The 20864-nt window shown below is 36.5% G+C and overlaps 1 protein-coding gene across 6 annotated transcripts in view; it reads right to left on the bottom strand.

The window, feature by feature from the left end:
* Positions 1–20864, bottom strand: part of Phf3 (PHD finger protein 3) — a 72518-nt gene that overhangs the window by 24881 nt on the left and 26773 nt on the right. For 2 of the 6 annotated variants that reach the window (XM_042696928.1, XM_042696930.1), the window contains 4 exons: positions 16412–16573; positions 10918–12655; positions 4903–5185; positions 1602–1785 (listed from right to left, as the gene is read on the bottom strand). In XM_042696928.1, coding sequence (XP_042552862.1) covers positions 1602–1785; positions 4903–5185; positions 10918–12655; positions 16412–16573 — 2367 coding nt within the window. Of the gene's footprint in view, positions 1–1601; positions 1786–4902; positions 5186–10917; positions 12656–16411; positions 16574–20864 lie in introns of those variants that run through there. The other 4 variants (XM_042696929.1, XM_042696931.1, XM_042696932.1 and 1 more) reach the window with 3 other exon arrangements.

Here is a 20864-nt window from a genome sequence, read left to right as displayed (position 1 = left end):
TAAGCATCCACACACAGTGAGATCACAGGAAGACACTCTTAGGAGAGGAACAGAAAGGGACAATTCCTATGTGCATCTGATCAGAGAAAATAATAGTATCAAAATGAACTCCAGGAACTGGAAATAAGATGTTTTTGCTTTGTTGTTTTCATTTTCTTTTGGCAATTTTTGATCGTTTAGATGTCTTTGGGAGGGTAAGAGAAGGCACTGAAATGGAGGGACAAAAGGAAAACAAATCCAACAGTGGTGTTCAGTTGACATTATGTTAAAAATGAACTATGCAACTATTTGATGGGGATGGGAAGGAAAAACTGGGAAAGTAATCAATTTGGGATTAGATAGTACAATACTAACACCTAGACCTTGCATACTTCTTGATTCACCCAAGTGGCTCACAACAATAATCCTAGCTACTCAAGCTGAGAGTTAAGTTGAGATTTGAAGCACGTGTAGTTAGACAACGGCAGAGATAAATTCTAGAGACTTGATTAACTAGCAGCAAGACATTCTTATCTCCAATTAACTGCAAAGGTGTGGTTCAAGTGGTTGAGCACCAGCCTTGGGTGGAAGATAATACTTTCTAGTCACTCCACACTGAATCTCTTACTTCTCAGACGCCAAGTCTGATGCTAACTGGAAGCCTTCATTGGTGGTGCTCTTCACCCAGTCCCTTTCTCAGAAAAATGCATTCCTTCAAATCGCACTCAATCCTTTTTTATCTGAAACATCAGCTCTCAGACCCTTCCCCCGACCATTTTCCACTATGACACTTCTTCCTCACAGGCACTAAAGTAGCATAACATTTTCTCTCTGTGTGTTTTTCAGTGAGCTAGGGTCATGCATAGAGAGAGCACATCAAGCAACATCACTGGGTGGAGTACCTTCCCTCCCACTGACGATTTTAACAGGTGTAATTTTCAAGTATGAAAAAGTCCTTTTTTAGTGGAACTTTTTAAATTTTAATATTTTTAGTGGAACTTTATAAACTTACAAATGTATATATCCTAAAGTCGCCATGCTTTATCTTAACCAGAGGAAACATATGGAATGTACGATTATGTATATATTCATGTTATTTTTAATGTATGTAATAATCTGTAATATTTGTATATATCTACATCTGAGGCTGTCAACTTACTGTCTGCCTTGCCTTCTCCCACTAGTGTATAGCTGTCACAAAGGAAGGGGCCTCCATTCACTAGTGCCTTCTAGAATTTGGAGAAATATTTTTTTCTTTTCCCGTCATGGGGCTTGAACTCTGGGCCTGGGTGCAATCCCTCAGCTCTTCAGCTCAAGACAAGTGCTCTATTATTTAAGCCATAGCACCACTTCTGGTTTTCTAGTGGTTAATGGAGATAAAGAGTCTCACAGACTTTTCTGCCTGGGCTGGCTTTGAACTGTGATCCTCAGATCTCAGCTTGAGTAGCAAGGATTACAGGTGTGAAACACCGGCGCCCGGCTGGAGCAATAAATTTTTACAAGTAAAAACCTTTTTTTTTTTTAACTTCCATGAAAAAAATTAAAATCTCTATAAATATATTAGTTGCATAGGAAATAATAGAAATATATTAGTACACAATAATTTCTGTATTTCTCACTACCTGGTTTTGAAGGTTTTTCTCCAGTACAAAAAACAGTTGTTGACTCCTTTGGTATTTTTTCATTCTTGTCTTCTGAAGATCTCCGAAGTAAAACTGGTTGTCCCATCTTTCGAAGAGGAGCTAGTTGCCATTTTTTAATTTCATTGTCTCTACAGTCTGATGAGTTTTTGCCTTCACTAGACTCCTAAAAAAAAGTAATACTTATTTTATTAAAATGGAAACTACTATATAAGCAAACCTCAACAATTATGAAGAGGAGAAAAATTAAATGCAATTATTATTACAACCTATTTAGAAATCAAATTTGTTTTTCAGCCTTTAAAACATTTATATATGACTGATCATGGTTTGAGGCTAGTCCAAAAAACAAGAACTGACCCCAACAAACAAGCCAGGTATGCTGGTACATAACAGTAAAATCCTACCAACTCAGAAGGCAGTGGCAGGAGATTGGCACTGGCAAAGGTGCAAACTAAAAGAGAAAAGATCTAGGGGCATGCCTCAAATGGTAGAGAGCTCATATAGCAGTTATGAGGCCCTGAGTTCAAACTCCAGCACACCTAACTTTTTTTTTATTACCAGTCCTAGGGCCTGGGCACAGCCCGAGTCTCTTTGTGCTCAATGCTAGTGCTCTACCAATTGAGCCACAGTGCCACTTCAAGCTTTTTCTGAGTATTTATTGGAGACTTATTGGACATAAGAACACTATTTATTGGAGATAAGGGTCTCATGGATTTTTCTGCCCAGGCTGGCTTTGAACAGTGAGCCTCAGATCTCAGCCTCCTGAGTAGCTAGGATGACAGACCACGAGTGCCCGGCTTATACTTAACTATTTTTTAAAGATTTACAAAATTATGTCCATTACTAAAGATATTCTCTTTCATCCAAAACCCATTGTCTACTTTGTCCAGAGCATACAGTAGCCTATAAAGACTGAAGAAGGGGAATAGAGCATCTGGGTGCCAGTGGCTCATGCCTGTAATCCTACCTACTCAGAAGGCTGAGATCTGAGGATTTTGGTTCAAAGCCAGACTGGGCAGGAAAGTACAAGAGACTCTTATCTCCAATTAAACACTAGAAAACTATTGTGGCGCAAAGAGGTGGAGCACTAGCTCTGAGAAGAGCTCAGGGACAGTGCCCAGGCCCACAGTTCAAACCCCAAGACTGACAAAAACAAACAAAAAAACATAAAGATCATCTCATTGATAACAGTAGAAAGAAAATTAGAATAAGGAAATAAAAGTTCTCAGTTGGCCGCAGATACACAGAAAAAGAAGGAATTATGGAGAAATGAGCATCTGTGTTTTTCACTGTATTTCTAAAGCAAATCATCTACAAAATTTGTCTAATGGCAATCTTAATTCCCATAAGGCAGGATAAACCATCAGTGCACTTTCTACCCTGGTTCTAATTGTAACACACAAAGAATTACCGGCTAAGCTGGAATTCTGAGGTCCTTAACAGAAATCAATCACATTATAGTAACGTGATTTTAAAATAAACATATAAAAATACAAGTCTTAGGATAAAGTACATTCAAATATGAATGATTTTCTCTTCAACAGGTATTATTATCTAGCTTTTCACGTTGTACCTCTCCAACTAAAGTTCCTTGAGAAGATAGCCAAATACTAATGCTCACAACACAAAATAAACTCAATAAAGCACTCAACACCTAGGGATATGAGTTGACATTTGAGAAAGTAAAATGGACTCCATTTAACTTCACAGTAACTTGACAAACTGTAAATTTAGATTCAGCACACACAGCTACCTGAAATAACAGAGTTTGTATATCATGGGGGAGACTACAGATAGCACAACAAGCTGCTTAATATGAATTCTATATCATGCTATAGAAAAATTATTTTTAACAGAAAGGCTTCAAAAAACTAATTTTCATAAACAAAAATAAGCTCAAATTGAAGAACTCTAATGGTCTGAGCTAAGTGGAGGTATGGCTCAAGAAGCAGAATGCCAGCCTTGATGAAAAAGTTAAATTTGTAAGGTCCTGAGTGCAGGAACTAGTACCAGTGCATGCACACACATATGCCTGCACACACACAGACAGAATGAAAAAGAGGAAGTATTCCAAGGTTTTAGAATAGAAACTAGATCTTTACCTCCTAGAGATACTGTACAGCATACAAATGAAAATGATTGGACTAAAACCTTCCAGCTTCTAAAATTATTTTGGTCTTCTGGATACTTGCCTACTTTGTGTGCCTGTCCTAGGCCTTGAATTCAGGAGCTTTTTATTTTTTTGCACAAAGCTAATGCTCTGCATCTTGAGCCACGGCTCCACTTCCAGCTTTGTTTTTGTTTTAGTAGCTTATTGGACTTGGAGTCTCATTGTGGACTTTCTTGCCTGGGCTGGCTTCCAACCATGAACCTCAGTTCTCAGCCTCCGGAATAGCTCATACTACAGGCGTGAGCCACCAGTGCCCGGCTATACTTGCCTAATTTTACAAAGTTATTGCAACTGTGTTTCTTCATCAGCAGTATTCAATAATAAATCACTGACCGCAAAAGCTACAGGTAATAAAAAATACTTAAGTTTAGTCAGAACATGGAACACAGTGCTGGTGAATATGCAATCTCACCACCGGGTAGGCTACTACTGCAGGAAGATGACCAGTTAGAGAGGCCAGTCAAGCTATCTGAGCTCAAGGCCTGCCTGGGTGGACTACATAGAAAGACCCTGACTGAGACAAAGAAAAAGAACCTGACAAAACACTACATATATATTTCACTTCTGAAAGACTAAGTATCTTGAAGTATAATTAGAAAGACTTTTAGAAGACAGTTAAAAATATAAGACCTAGGAAAATAGCATTCTATGAATCTACATTGAGTTTAAAAAAATAAAGTGAGAATTAAAAATAAGGAAACAAAGTTTTAAAAACTAAGGTTATTTTACTTTACAGAAAGAAAAGAATTCTTGCAAACTGAAAAAAGTGAGAAATAATCAGTAGATATTTAAAGAATGAAAGCTGTTCTAAAACTTAGTATGCACAATTTACACTCATGCCCACAAAACAGCACAAGTATTTTCTACCATATGAAATCCCCAGTATCAAACTACATCCAACAAATAGCACTAAAAACTGGAATAAGGGCTGCATATGTTCTAAAGATATTGTCTGGTTTCACCAAAATTGCACCTCCAAAACTAAATTAATTCATTCCTATGAGAAAATGAAAATGTATACTGGAACACTGAAACCTAAAAGGAAAACTTCACCACTCATAATAGGGTCAAAGATCTTAACCAAAAAAAGCATGCTCATGAAAAGCTTACCCGTTTTACAATTTTGACCTTGTTCTTCACTGTATCATCTGTATGTTTGGTTTTGTCAAGCCTTTCATATTCCATTGTTTTATCTTCACTGTGGTCTTCAGTTGTAGTTTGGTTTTCTAAACTGTCAGAGTCTAATACTTCAGTCTTTTTGTCTTCTTCAGCACAACATTTCACACATACATATTCTTTGTCCTCCTCTCCCATTTGCTGTGCTTGATAAAGACTTAACCCAACACAATCACCATGAAACCAGTCATCACATCTCCCACAGCCAACCATAAACCTGGAGGGGGAACAAAAGGGTGATTTATATGTAAATATTTTAGTGTAAAAAAATGAGACTAAGTTAAATGATCTATATTTCATTTCCTGCTATTTTGATGTTCAACACGGACCAAGTTTTCAAAGTAAAAAATACAAATAGGAAAATACTGGGGAACACCACAAAACACCGTGGGGAAGAAAACTGATCTGTCATTACAGAATAATGCACAGACTAACAGTGAACTTCTACACAGAAAAGGGGTGAGAACTATGAGAATTTGATCACAATCCACCCAAGTACAGTTGCACTACCAGAGATCTGAATTGCTTATTCAACAAATTAAAAACAACAGTCTCTCAAACTGTTTGTTAACCACTTTGCATAACCTAAGCTCAAAGTGCTCCAGCTCATGGTTTCATATTGGTTCAGAAATAATTTTAATACACATTTTGGCATGAAGGATTTTGTTACTGCTCCTATTTCGGACATTAAACTTCTTTTCCTAAAGACCATAATATGATTTTAACATGAAGGTATTTAAAGTTTCAACTGTTTACAGTATTTTAGCTAATAACCAAGAACGTGAGAGTTCTCACTAGATAAATCTATCTAAAAACCTTCCATTTTTCCTATGTAAAAGGATATTTATAATTTTGAATAAAACAGCAAATCAGATATGAAACAGTAACATAGGGAAACATTCTCTTACACGGTTTTCAACCCATTAAGAAAGCTACCAAGTTCAGTTCAAATATTGTTTAACATTTTCCTGCCTCAAGCTAGTGGTTCCTAATGTTTGAAAGATTTAGGAAGATCTTTTCTCATTAAAGGGCTCTGGCACTGCTGAGTTTGTTAACAGCAACATCTCAAACAGGGTCCTTTAATAACTTTCAATGGAACTGGAAGAGGAATGATAACGATAGACTAGGTGGGACATTCATCTCTAATATATCAGAGATCCTGTTTTAATACGGGAACTATCCAAACATTCATATACTGTATACTAACTGTATACTAACTTCAGCAGGTGCTTTCAAGTCATGGCACATACCTCATTTCTCAATAACACTACTTTCACATCTCCTCATGTACCACTCGATCATGTACCAAATAGCCACTGTACTATGGACTTAACTGCATGTCACATAGCTATTATTTAACCTCAACAGTAACTCCACTGCTAGTTCTCCCACCAAGTTACTCCACATCTACCCACCAATACAAGTTGATTTGGAAAGCTAAAATATACAATATTTTGGAATCTTAAGTCTAATAAGTTTAAAACTGTTTTCAAATAGCACTCCCAACCACTAGGGTTGAGATTAATGATATCACATTGAATAAACCAGATACTCCAGGCAACAAGGGTTATAGAACAGGTTTGAAGAATACAAGTGCTTTAATGATATTCTATTTCTGGTTGCAAATGTAAAGGAAATAGTAGTCCTTGAACTATCTAATATAAATAGCTGTACAGTACTGGAGGAAAGGCAGTGGCCAACTGCCATTACTTCCACATAGCTACATTAACATTTCTTCTAAGCAAGTCTCGAATTGTTCCAGTAAAACATAACTTTAAAAACTTAAGACTAGTCTTTGTCCAGGTTATTTTAGAAATGATCCAAACTTGAGGCTCTAAAAGCATATCTCCAATGCTATCCATAAATGTTTCCCTGTTTTATATTTAAAATCAGTTAAATAATGCTTTCAAAAAATTAGAAAAATTGACCTCATTCTCAGGAAAAATAAAATCAACTTTACTATGGAAACACTAAAGTCTGAAATTTGGAAGTACCATGAACTTAAGCTAACTTCTTAAAAGGTGGCTTCCCACGAGAATAGAACAGAGCACTGGCGGCTCACACTTATAACCATAGCTTTTCAGGATGACCTCTGGAGTCCAGTCAGCCTGCAAGACTCCATCTTAAAAGGTGCGGCTAAAGTGGCAAAGAGTCACCTGCAAACTAGAGTCAAGCAAGCACATGAAGTCCTGAGCTCAAATCCTGGTACAAAGAGGGGGAGGGAAGCATTGTGTGTGTATCTGTGTGTTGTGTAGAATATAAATGAATTTATTTTGCTCCTTTCCTGGGCTACTGCTTTACTTGAAAAACTTCAGAGATGGGACAGCACGGTAAAGGAAAAGCAGTAGCAGCAGCAGTAGCAGCAGCAGCAGCAGCAGCAGCAGCAGAAGTACCTATCAATCATGTTCCCATTTTGTGCACTGCCCAGGAACACAGCCCAGATGTTTACTGTTTAGGTTAAAAAACAGAAATAGAAACTATGTTTAGGTCTTAATTCAGTCATCTGACCAAGTCAGTCAGTATGAATCACATTACAATATTTAACATTGTCTTCTACTGTTACATGTGCATATATGGAGTAAAAACAAAACTCAATGTTTAAGTGTCCTGTAAAATAATTAAAAACAAATTATCTTTCTGGCCTGTGATCCAAAGTTCTGAGAAAACCTCCTGTTTCAGCCAGGCTGGTTTCTGATGATTGTGACCCAAGTACCCAAGAGGCTGAAATGTGCCTGGCATGGGCAGGAAAAAATTCATAATCAGTAAAAGGCAGGACTGCAAGCCTAACCCAAGTGGTAGAACACTAGCAAGTGGGAAGCATGGAGTTCAAACCCTAGTATTGCCAAAAAATAAAATCCAGGTTTCTTCAACATAAACTGGAGACAACACTGAGAACTGCTCTTAAAAAGTTCATGGCACAAATTCACCATGGTAGGCATTACAAGATAGGTATTCAGTTTTGATAAATATTTGAGTGACAATCTACACTGTAGTGTATAAATATATATACACACACACATTCCTAAGGTAAAAAGGTTATTTTCCACATAAACATTATGTCATATTGTGAAAATGCTTGACAAAAATCAGGATCACTGCTTTTAGAAAGGAATTCACCTCTCAGAAAGTTTTTCTACCTTTTTTGGAGGGGGAGAAGGAGGGGGGGGCTCCTGGTCCTCAAAATCTTCCTGAGCCTTTTTTTTTCCTTAAGATCAGCCCTTCTATCACTTGAGTCACAGCTCCACTTCTGGCTTTTTGGTGGTTAATTCGAGGTTAAGAGTCTCACAGACTTTCCTGCCTAGGATGGCTTCAAACCATGATCTCAGATCTCAGCCTGCTGAGTAGCTAGGATTTCAGGCATGAGCTACCTGGCACCCAGCCACTTTTGCTAACTGTGTTGGTCTTTTTCATCAAGTACACAAAATATACAACTGGAGCAACAGAGAGTAATGAAAAAAGCATCTTTCAAAGGAGGAACCAGAAACGACCAGGTAATAATAAAAAGACACAAACTTCATTTCAAAAATATTCATTAACTTCTATTGAAAAAAATTCACATTTAAAAAAAGAAAAAAAGGATTAAGTAGCCTTTAAAAAATAATATATATGGCATAAGTCTGGATAAGAAAAATAAACAGAAGCAAAAAAAAAAAAAGGGTAGGTGAGTCTGATCAAGGCTTTGTATGCATATATGTACATTTGTCAAAATGAAACTCCCCATTCAACAAAAAAAAAGCAGGGGGGAGGAACCACTGTCCTTAGAATATGTACAGAACTGCTTCATGTCAACCACCTCACCTGGCCATGCCATGAATCTCCAACTGGATGCATACACAAGAAAGCTAACTCCAGTTGTAATATATGTAAAATGCTGAAGAATTCACAGTATTGGCATCACAAGTATCAGAAAATGTTTTCATAATAAATTTGTATTTTCATGTGTGGATTAAAATTAGAAAATTAAACCCTGTGTGAAAGGTAATTTTTTTGAGTAAATTCAATGTATGCAAGCAAAACAGAACAAAAGCAGCAGTGGAGGATAGTTAATATGTAAAGAAAAAGCAATCAATTACTTAGGCTTCTTTATTCACAGATCTGAAAGATTACTTCAGTAATCAGGAAAGCTGCTCCCATAACTGTTTCCAGTGTTATTGTACATTCTCTCCAGGTTAATTACACAGGATGAACCCAAAATTCCTACAGGTTAACATTTTAAATGATTCACTAGACTGAAACTCTAGATTTTACTCAGGAGATCTAAAAACTGGCATTATGTTAAAAACAAAATGATGGAACACCTGATATGCATTTTACAGAAACTGTTGATGATGTAACAATTATTAAAAAATGCCTGCGCATAGGTCCTGAAGACTGGGCGTTTTAAGAAAGGTCATATATAAAAAGGTACATGACTTAATATGCCCTCTAACTCTATACTTCAGGTCTTCCTATTCCATTTCTCTGAACATGTATCAGTGCAATGATTTTTATGGTTGTAGCAGAGATGAAAAGAGCAGTTAAGAGCACCACTGAACTCTTAAGTTCACTTAAATCTGAAAACAGTATGCTCCCTTTCACATACCTAAGATATTTGAAATGAAGACCATAAGTGGGTCAAATATAGCACTGTATCAAGTAAGTCAAAAAACTTAAAAATTAGATCATACTGTGTAACAAACTAACTCCAGACACCAAAAATATATTTTGGCTGAATCATGAAAGCAGCCAACTCTGCGAGGTGGTACATGTCTGTTCCTGAAATCCTAGCACCTGGGAGGCTAAGGATTCCAAGTTCAAGGCCAGGATGCATTCATTATATAGTTCCAAGCCAGCCTCAGCTCTACCAAGACTGTCCAAAATTCAGTAAACAAGTCCCTGTGACATAAAACCTAAGAGAAAAACCCAACACTGTCCTCCCACTCCCCAACCAGTTCCTCCCCAACCACTCTTCCTACCAAAATAACTTATTAAAACCTATCTTGTCTAATTGTAGTTGCATCTTTATGTGGCGTCATAGCACAGGGAAATGTCACTCTAACATGTACTAAAGAAGAAGTATAATAATGCTAGAATATACAGGTTATAATTTTTTTATCATATCAGTGTTGATAGAAGTTCTAACAGCAATGTGACACTTGATCAGGAAAATCTTGGGCTGTAAGCTCCACATCATGTCTTCTTTTACTTTTCTTTAAAAAGCTAGCAAATAAAAAGTACATTGAAAGCAGGGAGGCACCATTGTAATCTCCAAAAGATAGAAACCCAAAAAAGGGGAAAACCAGTGCTAAAATCAAACTTTAAAACTCTCAATGATTACAACTCAGAGGAAATTCTCAAAATCACTAAAACATTCCAGAATACATGCTTTCACTCTATTCCATGTAATACACAAAATTTACCTACATAATCTAACAGTTGCTTTAGCTATCAATATCAAATTTCATTCCAAAAGCTTGATGGTTTTGAGATGATAGTATTAGGCTGTTAATGTGCACCATTAAAAAAAATACCTTCAGAAGAAAAACTGATTTTCCATTATGACCTTTATACTTTATTGCTAGTTTTCTCCAACCAAATAAAATCATGTAAGATTTACAGTCTCAGAGCAGCATAACAATTTTCTGATTAAGAAAATGGCTGTTGTCTTTTTTTTTATCAGATGCATTGACTACAGTTTACAATGACAAAACATTTCCACATATATCAGCTACCATACTATGGTTCTTAAAATGTTCTAAGGTGATGTAATTGTAAATTGAGTGGCTCCATCTTTCTATTATTTATCCAGGACTAATGTAGGGTTTTGGAAAAGTCTTTGTATAGCTCCAAAAAAGTTCTCACACTAAACTCAATCTGCTTCCCCCCACCCCAAATTTTCCCTTCAATGTACATATGACTCACTCACACTCACTCTCACTCACACACACTCACACACTCACACACACACACCTGTTGCCATGTGGTTTTTTGCAAAACCCACATTGCTTGCTGGGAGTCCACATGTATTTGCTTTCAAATGAGGAGTTATGGTCTGAACCTTCTCTTTTTACAGTGGCTATGTTGTCTGGAATGAATAATGGTGGCTCATCCAAAGAAAAACTTCTGCTGCTTCTTCTCTGACGAGGTTGTAAGTTCTTGTCAGTTTTTTTTAGTTTCAGTTTATCCTCCTCCTTAAAATGCTCAAGGACTGCATGTTCATGTTCCTCTTTCATATGACTAGTGATTCTCCCTGATGGTGCCTGTTGCTGAGGCTTAGGGCACTGTTTCTGGCTGGAATGTACCAAGTGTCCGGAATGTACTTGATGATGAGGCTCCTTAGAACAACTAGGTTGACTATGAAGCTTATCACTAACAGAATGAGTTAAAGGTTTGGGAATTTGCAATAAGTTTTGATCCTGTGCAATATTTTTCCACATAGAATGTGTTTGATTTTTTGCTGATTTAACTCCAGAGTTGGAACTTTGAGTCTTTGAATCCTTATCAACTTGTTTTTTCCTTACTTTGACAGGCCTCTGCTGAGATTCTACTTCATCTGCATTTCGTTTCCCATTTTTAACATTTTTTGTTTTGTTAAAAACTTCATGTTTTGCTGACACTATTTTTCGTGAAGTCTCTGTAGTTGTGTTTTGCTTAGGATGAGTTACAGGTTTCGTATGTTTAGATTTTAATTTTTTTGGCTCTAAGATGCTTCTATCATCCTGAAGGTTTGTGGTTTCATGTGATTCTATTTTAGTATTTTCTGTTATATTTAACTGTTTTGGATTTTGATCTGCCATATCACAAATACTATTTTTTAAAACATTGGTTACTGGCTCAAAAACACAGGTATTGACTTCTAAATCTGACTTATTAAACTCGGTGCTCTGTACTTGTGTATCATGAGACTCCATGTCTTCACAATAATCCACTGATTCAGTTTTATTTCTTTGAAGGAACTTTTCAGTTTTATCACCACCACCCACAGTATTCTTCAATTCCAAATGATCCTCAGGTGCTTCATCCAAGGAACTAGACAAACCTAAGGCTTTTGTTTCTGTCTTATTTAAATCTGTACAAGCAGCATCACCAGAAATGTCAGAAGATTCAGGTTCTTCAATAATTTGGTCATCTGTACAGGATAATTTTACTATCTCTTTTGATTTTTGTTTAAGTTTTTCCTTTGCCTTCTCTTCTTCAATAGTATCACCCATTTTACCTGAAACATTCTGTTCATCATCTTCTTTATCTGAGAACTTAAACAATGGGCCACTAACAGTCTCAATTTTACATTCCATCAGAGCTTCAGTTTTCTTTTCTTCAATATTAACACAAGTCTCTGAAAGAAGAGGACAATTTAATTCATGAGATGGCACATTTGCTTCTCCCTGATTATCACACTTATGTTTGGAATCTAATCCAACTTCATCCTTCATTTCAAGGCAAGATGACAATGAAGACTGACTCGAAGACAATGATACTTCTGGTACCACTTCAACTGGATTAATGTATCGGTTGCTCCTTTTATTTTCCTTATGGTACTCGGATTTTAGTGGTGCTCCAACCTCTTCTTTCATCTGACACCGTTCTGGTTGTTTCACCCCTGCTTTGGGAGCAGTTATAGTCTTCCCAGATGCTTTTTTTGTGCTACTTAAAGATGCTGCATTGGAACGCTTGGCAATAGTGCTTTGTCGCAAACTTCTTCCTTGTTCTATCGTAAGGGGGAGAAAAAAAACAACTTAGCTTCTTTGCCATGTGCTCTTATTTCAATATAATTTAGAATATATCACTTTAACCTATGAAACTTACAGTGACCATTTCAATAAAAAACATACTAAGAGCCACAAAAAAAAAAAAAGGATGAATGAATCTCAATTTCTGTTTTCAATGGTATTACATTTGCCATTTTAGAATTGAAACTATTCTTTTGTGTGTGTTTGCTGATCTTGGGGCTTGGGCACTGTCCCTAAGCTTTTGTGCTCAAGGCTAGCACCCTACCACTTGAGGCATAGCTCCGCTTCCAGCTTTTTAGGTAGTTAATAGGAGGTAAAGGTCTCATGGACTTTCCTGCCCTGGCTTCTAACAAAATACTCAGATCTCAAGCCTCCTAGGTAGCTAGGATGAGCCAGGCATGAGCCACCAGTGCCTGGCTTCAAACTATCCTTAAGAGAGTTTGAGCTCTTCAGCTCAAGGTAAGCGCTCTACCACTTGAGCTACAGCACCACTTTTGGCTTTCTAGTGGTTTATTGGAGATAAGAATCTCATGGTCTTTCCTGCCAGGGCTGGCTTTGAACTGTGATCCTCAGATCTCAGCCTCCTGAGTAGTTAGGATTACAGGCATGAGCCACCAACGCCCGGCTTTCTGGCACATCTTCTAAAGGAAGAAAACACCAAACATTGGAAAGAGAGCGGGGAAAAAAAAAAAAAAATCACTGAATAAAAAAACAGCTGACAAATGAATATTAAAAATATGAAGCTACTTCTAAGCTAATCCTTGTAAATGAATTCCACTCAAACACACTATTTTCTTTTTTGGTATGGTACAGGGAGGTTGAACTCAGGGACTTGGAACTGCTGGGCAGGCAATCTACCACTTGATCCATGCCTACAGACCCCTTTTCCATTGGACATTGTCAAGGTAGGGTATCATTTTATTCTGAGCCGGGCATTAGGGAAGTGTTCAATAATTCTGAAAAACTATGTAGGGTGGGATGTAGTTTGGTGGATAAGTGCTTGCCTAGCAAATGTTAGCATCCTGGGTTCGGTCCCCAGTACCCTCCCAAAAGAAGACAAAAAACCCCACAAAACTCAGTTAGGAAAAATAGCTGAGTGCTAATGGTGAGTGCGAATGGTTCACACCTTTAATCATACCTACTCAACAGGCTGAGATCTGGGGGTCACCGTTTGAAGCCTCTGAGACTCTTATTCTAACTTAACCATCAAAAATCTGGAAGAGGAGCTGTGCTCAGGCAGTAGTTATTAAGCCTTGAGTGAAAAAGCACAGGGATAGCGCCTAGACTACAAGCTCAAGCCCTAACACAACCAGACTGCGCACATAAACATGCACACATGAACACACACACAATAGTATATTACCAATTCTTCGTCATGTATTAAAAAATATATATTTAAAATAATTAAAGCAAAAATTTTACTCAAATAATTTTTAAAGGTCTGAAATCTTGACGTGAAGAACTTTTAAGACTGGTCATTTATTAACATTTAATACACTTTTAACCCCTTTGCTAAAAATGACAAAGGAATCAACTGTGAAGATATTAGATAAAATATTGTTTTGGCACAGTAAGTAGTGTATTAAAGGATAAAGTTACTTCTCTTCTAAGTAAAAAGTGCCAGCAACCTGTAATCCTAGCTAGTATAGCTAAGTACACAGGAGGCTAAGATGTACAGGTCAGTGTTTAAAGTCAGTCAGTCCTGTTAGGAAAGTCTTATCAGACTCTCATCACTAACTATTGGAAGTGGAGCTGTAGAGCTCAAGTGGTAGATGCCCAGCCTTGGTTAAAAAAAAAAAAAAGGCTAATAAGCAAGAGCATGAAATCCTGAGTGAAAGTCTTACTATCAGTAGAAATGAAAGTGCCTTGATTTAAAGATTGGCTTGAATATACATTTGGAAATTAGAAATACTAAACTTGATAATACATACAGAAATATCAACAAGCAAAGTTAAAAGGACAAATAGGGGGAGGAAAGTAAGCAAAATAAAGAAAATGAAAGGGCCAACCTATACCATTTGACACTGCATTACAAATAGCAATGCCTGTCACCTGTTCCCAGAAGGCAAAGTTTAAGAAGAAAATCAATGAAATAATTAAAGAAAAATGTCTGGAATTGAAAAAGTCTAAAAAATGTCCATCTCAATAGATAAAATACACTTATGAAAGATATATTACCATGAAATATCAAAACACTAAAGCTGAATGAAGATGGAAAAGGATTCTGTAAATACAGTAAAAACTGGTAAAATGTCAAAATAATCAAAATAAGTTCAGTAACTCCCAAGCTAGAAAATTGAGCAGTACTCTCAAAGTATATGGAGCATATCTTTAAAATTTCTGAGGAAAATGGGTTTAACCCTTAAATTCCATGTCCAGCCAAACCATGATTCCATCCAGGGTAAGGACAGATTCAATACATTTACAGACATTGAAGATGTATACAAAAGATATGTTTATACTCCCTTTTCTCAGAAAACTGCCTAAGAAATACATCATAGAATGAAGGCAGTGAGAAACGAGGAATCAGCTACCATAATAAAGCATAAAGTATTGACTCCAGAAGAAATTAGATTCCTAGGTGTGTTGTATCATAGTTACAGGGCAACACAAGTATACCGAGAAACTGATCGGAAGACACTAAGAGATACTTCCTCAGTAAAATGAAATGGCAGAATACAGAAGGTGAACACATTTCTTTAGAGAAGATTTAGACAACTGGCAGAGTGGTTGGGGTACAAATGGAGGAAGGTCTATAGTAAACCAAGCAAGTGAAAATTGAAATCAATGAGAGGCAAAAGATAAAAATTTCTACAAAAGAAAAATAACCAGATTAAATGAATTGTCTCTAATAACACACATTAATCACTACTATTCTAAAAAAAAATTACATATTAGGTACAAGTTGTCATGTCGAAAATGAACTTTACAACTTTGGTGGGGAGGGGAGAGGACTGGATGGGAGGGCATGGGGAGGCTGGGAAGGGATGTGAAGGGTAAACAAAGGAGGAGGCTGCAATGCTTGATAAGAAATGTACTCATTATCTTGCCCATGAAATTGTAACCCCTCTGTACAGTATGTTCACAATAAAAAATAAAAAATTTTAAAAAAATTACATTAGACAAATTAGAAAATGCACTTTTTTGTCACAGAGATAAGAGTAAAGGAAATCTTTATCATCCAAAGTGGAGATCAATAGATGAGCACCAACATTAGAGTAATTTAAAAAATAAAAATATTGGGGCTGGGATGTGGCTTAGAGGTAAAGTGCTTGCCTAATGTGTGTAAAACCCCTGTTTCCATTCCTCAGTACCACATCAACAGTAAAAGCTGGAAGTGGCACTGTGGTTCAAGTGGTAGGACGCTAGCTTTGAACAAAAGGAGCTCACAGACAGTGCCCAGGCCCTGAGTTTAAAACCCAGGACTGGTTAAAAACAAAATACACATACAAAAATAATATTTATGCATATTATTCAGTGACATGGTATTATATACCAAAAATAAAACTAACCAGAAGAGTTCGTTTCTTTTTGGCATGGGAAAATGGACAGCTGGGGTAGTGAGTACTAAAAAACGTATATAACAAATTGATACCATCTCAGGCTTACTACCAAGCATAATTTATACTAACAAAGATTTTTTTTTAATTTTATGTCTGTTCACCAAGTTTACAACCTAACACACCTGTTCTTACAGCTCTCCTTTTCTAGGTAGACCTCTTTGGAGAGATTACCTTGTGCCATTAAACGAGGTGATTTTCTTGGTGATCTTACTGAATTGTCTTCTACTTTGTCCCTCAAATTTCTGTTAGGTAAAATCAATTCTTCTTCATCAATGGTATCATTACCACTTTCTTTAACAACTCCTTCATCCATAATATCGTCAAGACCAACAACTAGAAAAAGATAAGAACAACAAAAAATTAACTTTAAAATATATTGGAGTTTTAAGTATTTTGAAGGCAGTAAAAAATGAGTTTTAATACTGCACAGTCATAAAAATCTACATCTACTCTTAATGTAAGTGACATTACCACTACCGAGCTTTGATGAGCTTCTACCTTTCGGGGTAATAAATAAAAGTACAACCAAAATCTTTCCTGATTTGACCTCAACTATTACTTATCAATTGCTATGCTCCTCCCTTGAGAATATGACAGCTGAAACACTTAATTATCCCAATTCTACTTTAAGATAGTACACAAAAGAGTTCCATACCTTGAAAAGCTTCTGATTCTAAGTTCAGTCCTAAACCAAAGAGTCTTAATTCTACCTGGGATCAGACTACTGAAAGACTTTATGCTATATGCTTAAAAGGAGTACAAACGATGTATTTTTCAGTGGCACAGAAGAGAAAGAGAGGTGGGGATGAAGGTGAGAGAGAGGTGAAGGGGAAGGAAGAGTGAAAACACAAGAACAAAAAGAAAGGGACAGAGAGACAGGAGAGAAATTTTAAAAATAATAATCTTAACTCCTCATTCATCCAAACGTAGGACAAACAGGTAGTTCATACAGCCACATACTTATCAGTGACTCAGTCTCTAATCCTAGCTATATTCAGGAGGTTGAGATCTGAGTACTGAGGCTCAAAACCAGCCAGGGCAGACTAACATGAGACTCTGCTCCAATTACCCAGCAAAAAGCTGGCAGTGGACGAGTAAGTGATGACTGCCAGCCTTGAGCAAAAAAGCCAAGCAAAAGTGTTAGGCCCAGAGTTCAAGACCCACATCAAAACTATTTATTTGAAAATTGACATTAATAAAGACACAAAGTCATTAATTAGGGAGCAGAAAGGAAGAATGGAAAAGGATTGAAGGATACTGAGGAAAAAATAACTGCTAGTCATATCAGGTTTATTTCTATATAGAACAAATGCCACTTTACTAACCAACATGTGTAAGTAATTTGAAACGTGTAACAAAACACGTATGAAGAATGTGATTATATAAAGTATGATTGAGAATCTTAGCTAAAACGTGTAAATGTGATAGTCACTCACCCTATGAGTTTAATCTCTAAAATGAGAGTAGTGTCTGTCCTACCTCACAGAATTGTTGTGAGGATCAAGTGAGATGATGAGAGAAAACTCACTCTGTAAACTTTAGAGCACTATACAACTATTAGTTATTATCTTCACCCTAGGGTTAGTCAACAAGTTATCTACTCCTCATCCAAGTAGAACTTCATTTAAAAGAGCTCTTCAAGAGAGTGGTCTATCCTAAAATTTAAAGAGAACAAATTCTTCATAAATATACTTTCAAACAGTAGGTACAATCTTTTAGAAAAGCATTTGATAACAAATAGAATCATATACTTTGACCAAGATAAATGATAAAGAACTGAGGAAAGGAGGGACTGTGAAGAAAATGCTAGCCAGAGAACACTCTGAGCCTGTTTGAAAATAATAAAATAAAATTCATGTGGTTTAACATTTAGATGGGGGGAAGATTAGCTGGAAATAGATAAAAATTCTAACACTAAAGTAGTAATTCATATCAGTAAAGAGTAAGAAGACATCTTTTTTCTATTTTCCATATGACTTGTTATAAAGCATGTATTAGCCTTAAAAAACAGAGCCCAGGGCTGGGAAGGTGGATCAATGGTAGAGTGCTTGCCTAGCAGGTATGAGGCTGTGGGTTCGATTCCTCAACACCACATAAGCAGAAAAAGCCAGAAGTGGCACTGTGGCTCAAGTAGTAGAGTGCTAGCCTTGAGCTGAAGAGCTGAGGGACAGCGCCCAGGCCCAGAGTTCAGGGCCCATGACTGGCAAAAACAAAACAAAACAAAAAAAAAAAAACCAAACAGAGCCCCCATTTTTTTCTAACCACTATACTATCCTCACTATAGTTACATTAATTAGAACTCACTTAAGATTATAATTAGGGTTCAGAGGTATGAGAACTCCAGCTAGGCTGGGGTGGAATAGCCAGTTATTCCATGATGAAATATTTATGCTGCCACAAATTTATGAAAAAATTTGAATTTGACAAGTATGTTCATTAATAAGCAAACTAAGACTCTTTTTCACCAGTTTTCTCTAACAGCTTAGAAATAATATATACATTTCACAAGCTCCTAAAAACTATAGGAAAAGTGTAATAGATTGCTACAGTGATATCTCTAGTGACAAGGTGGATAAGGTATAATGTTACTATTGTTGCTTTAGTTACTGTTGTTTTATCTAACCTTTTTTTTTCTTCTTTTTTTGCTGTTCTCCAAGTATTCTACAATAAGGATGTATTTTAGTGTGTAATCAAGGAGAAAGAAAACAAAACTGTCTATGTTGAAAGGAATTGAAAGGGTATGTTACCAATTGTATAGCCACTCGTTAACTTTTGGAATAGCTTCCCTTATCTAACTACCAGTCCCTTCTTTTCAATATCCTCTGAAAGAACCTCTTCTTCAAGAAGTCTACCTAGCAGCAGACCCCAACAAGTTCAGTCCTCTCATTCTTTACACTTACTCACTCACTCATCCCTAGGTAACCTCAGGCAGGGACTGACTATACTCCAAGAACTTCATAGGTAATTTTTCCAGCCCCAGATTCACATCTGACCTACTACAGAGTGTAACTGGACTTCCATTTGTTTGTATAACATGCTGAAAATTAAGATTGATTCCATACATATTCTCTGTCTGACAAAAAACTGTTCTCTAAGGGTATTCCAAGCAAACAGAACCTCCATTCATTTAGTTCTGCTTGCTTAAAACTCTAGAACCATTTTTAGCTCCTCTCTTTATATCCAGGCAATCAGTACATCCTGCTAGCTTTATCTTTAAAACACTATCCAACAGGGGCAGGGTGTCAGTGGCTCATGCCTGTAATCCTACCTACTCAGGAGGCTGAGATCTAAGAATCAAGTATCTCCAATTAATGACCAAATTAAAACAAAACAATAGAAGCAGAGGTGTCATTCAAGTGGTTGAGCAATACTTTGGGCACAAAAGTTCAGGGACAGTACCCAAGCCACGACTGGCACAAAAAGAAAAAAATTACAAATCATCTGACCATTTACTACTTTCAGCTTAAAACTCTATTATAAATCACCATTCTTTCTCAGCAAGGCTATGATAATCTACTAGTGTCCTAGGCTCCACTACTGTGAATTCTCTCCCCACAAGTTTATTCTCAACTAAGTTATCCCTGATACCTTTCTATTTTTCAAGACCCTCCAAAGCTTTCTTTACACATTTAAGTTTAAAATCCTACTCAAGAGTCCAGAGAATCCTAGTCAAGAGTCCAGAGAACCCTACTCAATAGTCCCTACTTCTCAGACTTCAGCTCCCACCATTATGATTTTCTCTACTGTCATCTCTGGACAAGAATGGGTACATCTTGTCCCATGGTTTTTGCATTTGTTATTCCCTCAGGATGGAGGGTGTTTCTCTCAGGTAACTATATAACTTTACTCTCTTGCTTTATTTTGATTTAAACCAAGTATAACCCATGACAAACCTTTGCTTAATCAACCTATGTAAAACAGTACATATTCCACCAGTGCTTATTGAGCCTTAACTATTTGACATTACAGTAAGTATTGAGTTCTTTTTTCATTTTAGTGTAAGCTCTAAAAGCCAAAACCTAGACTAGTTAGTATACGTAGAAGGGTCTCCTGAAGTATTTGGTACATAAAATAATTAGAATGATATGTCAAAAAAATAAAATTATGATAAGAGAAAAATGTTTCCACTAACCTAATGAAAAAAATTAAGAGCACAAATTTTAGGCAAAAGTATCTAGGTAATACAAGAAAGAAGGGTAAAGATCAATTCCAGGAAATAAAGAGATCAAGAAGGTAAACTGTTAACAAGAAGAAAAACTAAAGAAATTCACTAGTTTGTTGCAAAGCACACAAATCAGAGAGGTTATGAAATAAAGGAAGAAATGATAGCTATTACAGTAAGTGAAATTAATCTTATTTCCGCTGATTCAAATTATAAATATTGACAGACTAGGATAAACTGAAAGCTGAATCAATATTTGAAAACATTAACAACTATTTTTACATGTTTTAGACAGGATGCTATTGTCACTAATTTTTTTTAATAAAGAATTCTTTCAGAGATACACAACTAAAAGATAAAATCACGTTTGGTCTAAGCCCAAAAGTAATCCCCAGTGAAAAGAGGGTGTTAGAAAACAGAGTGAGGTACAGATAAAGTAAAACCAATTATTAAAAATGGATG

Source organism: Dipodomys spectabilis, unplaced genomic scaffold (assembly GCF_019054845.1).
Source record: "Dipodomys spectabilis isolate Male_0828 unplaced genomic scaffold, ASM1905484v1 ptg000213l, whole genome shotgun sequence".
Classification (NCBI taxonomy): Eukaryota; Metazoa; Chordata; class Mammalia; order Rodentia; family Heteromyidae; genus Dipodomys; species Dipodomys spectabilis.
The sequence above is the reverse complement of the archived record's forward strand: the minus strand, read 5'-3'. Positions and strand labels throughout refer to the sequence as shown.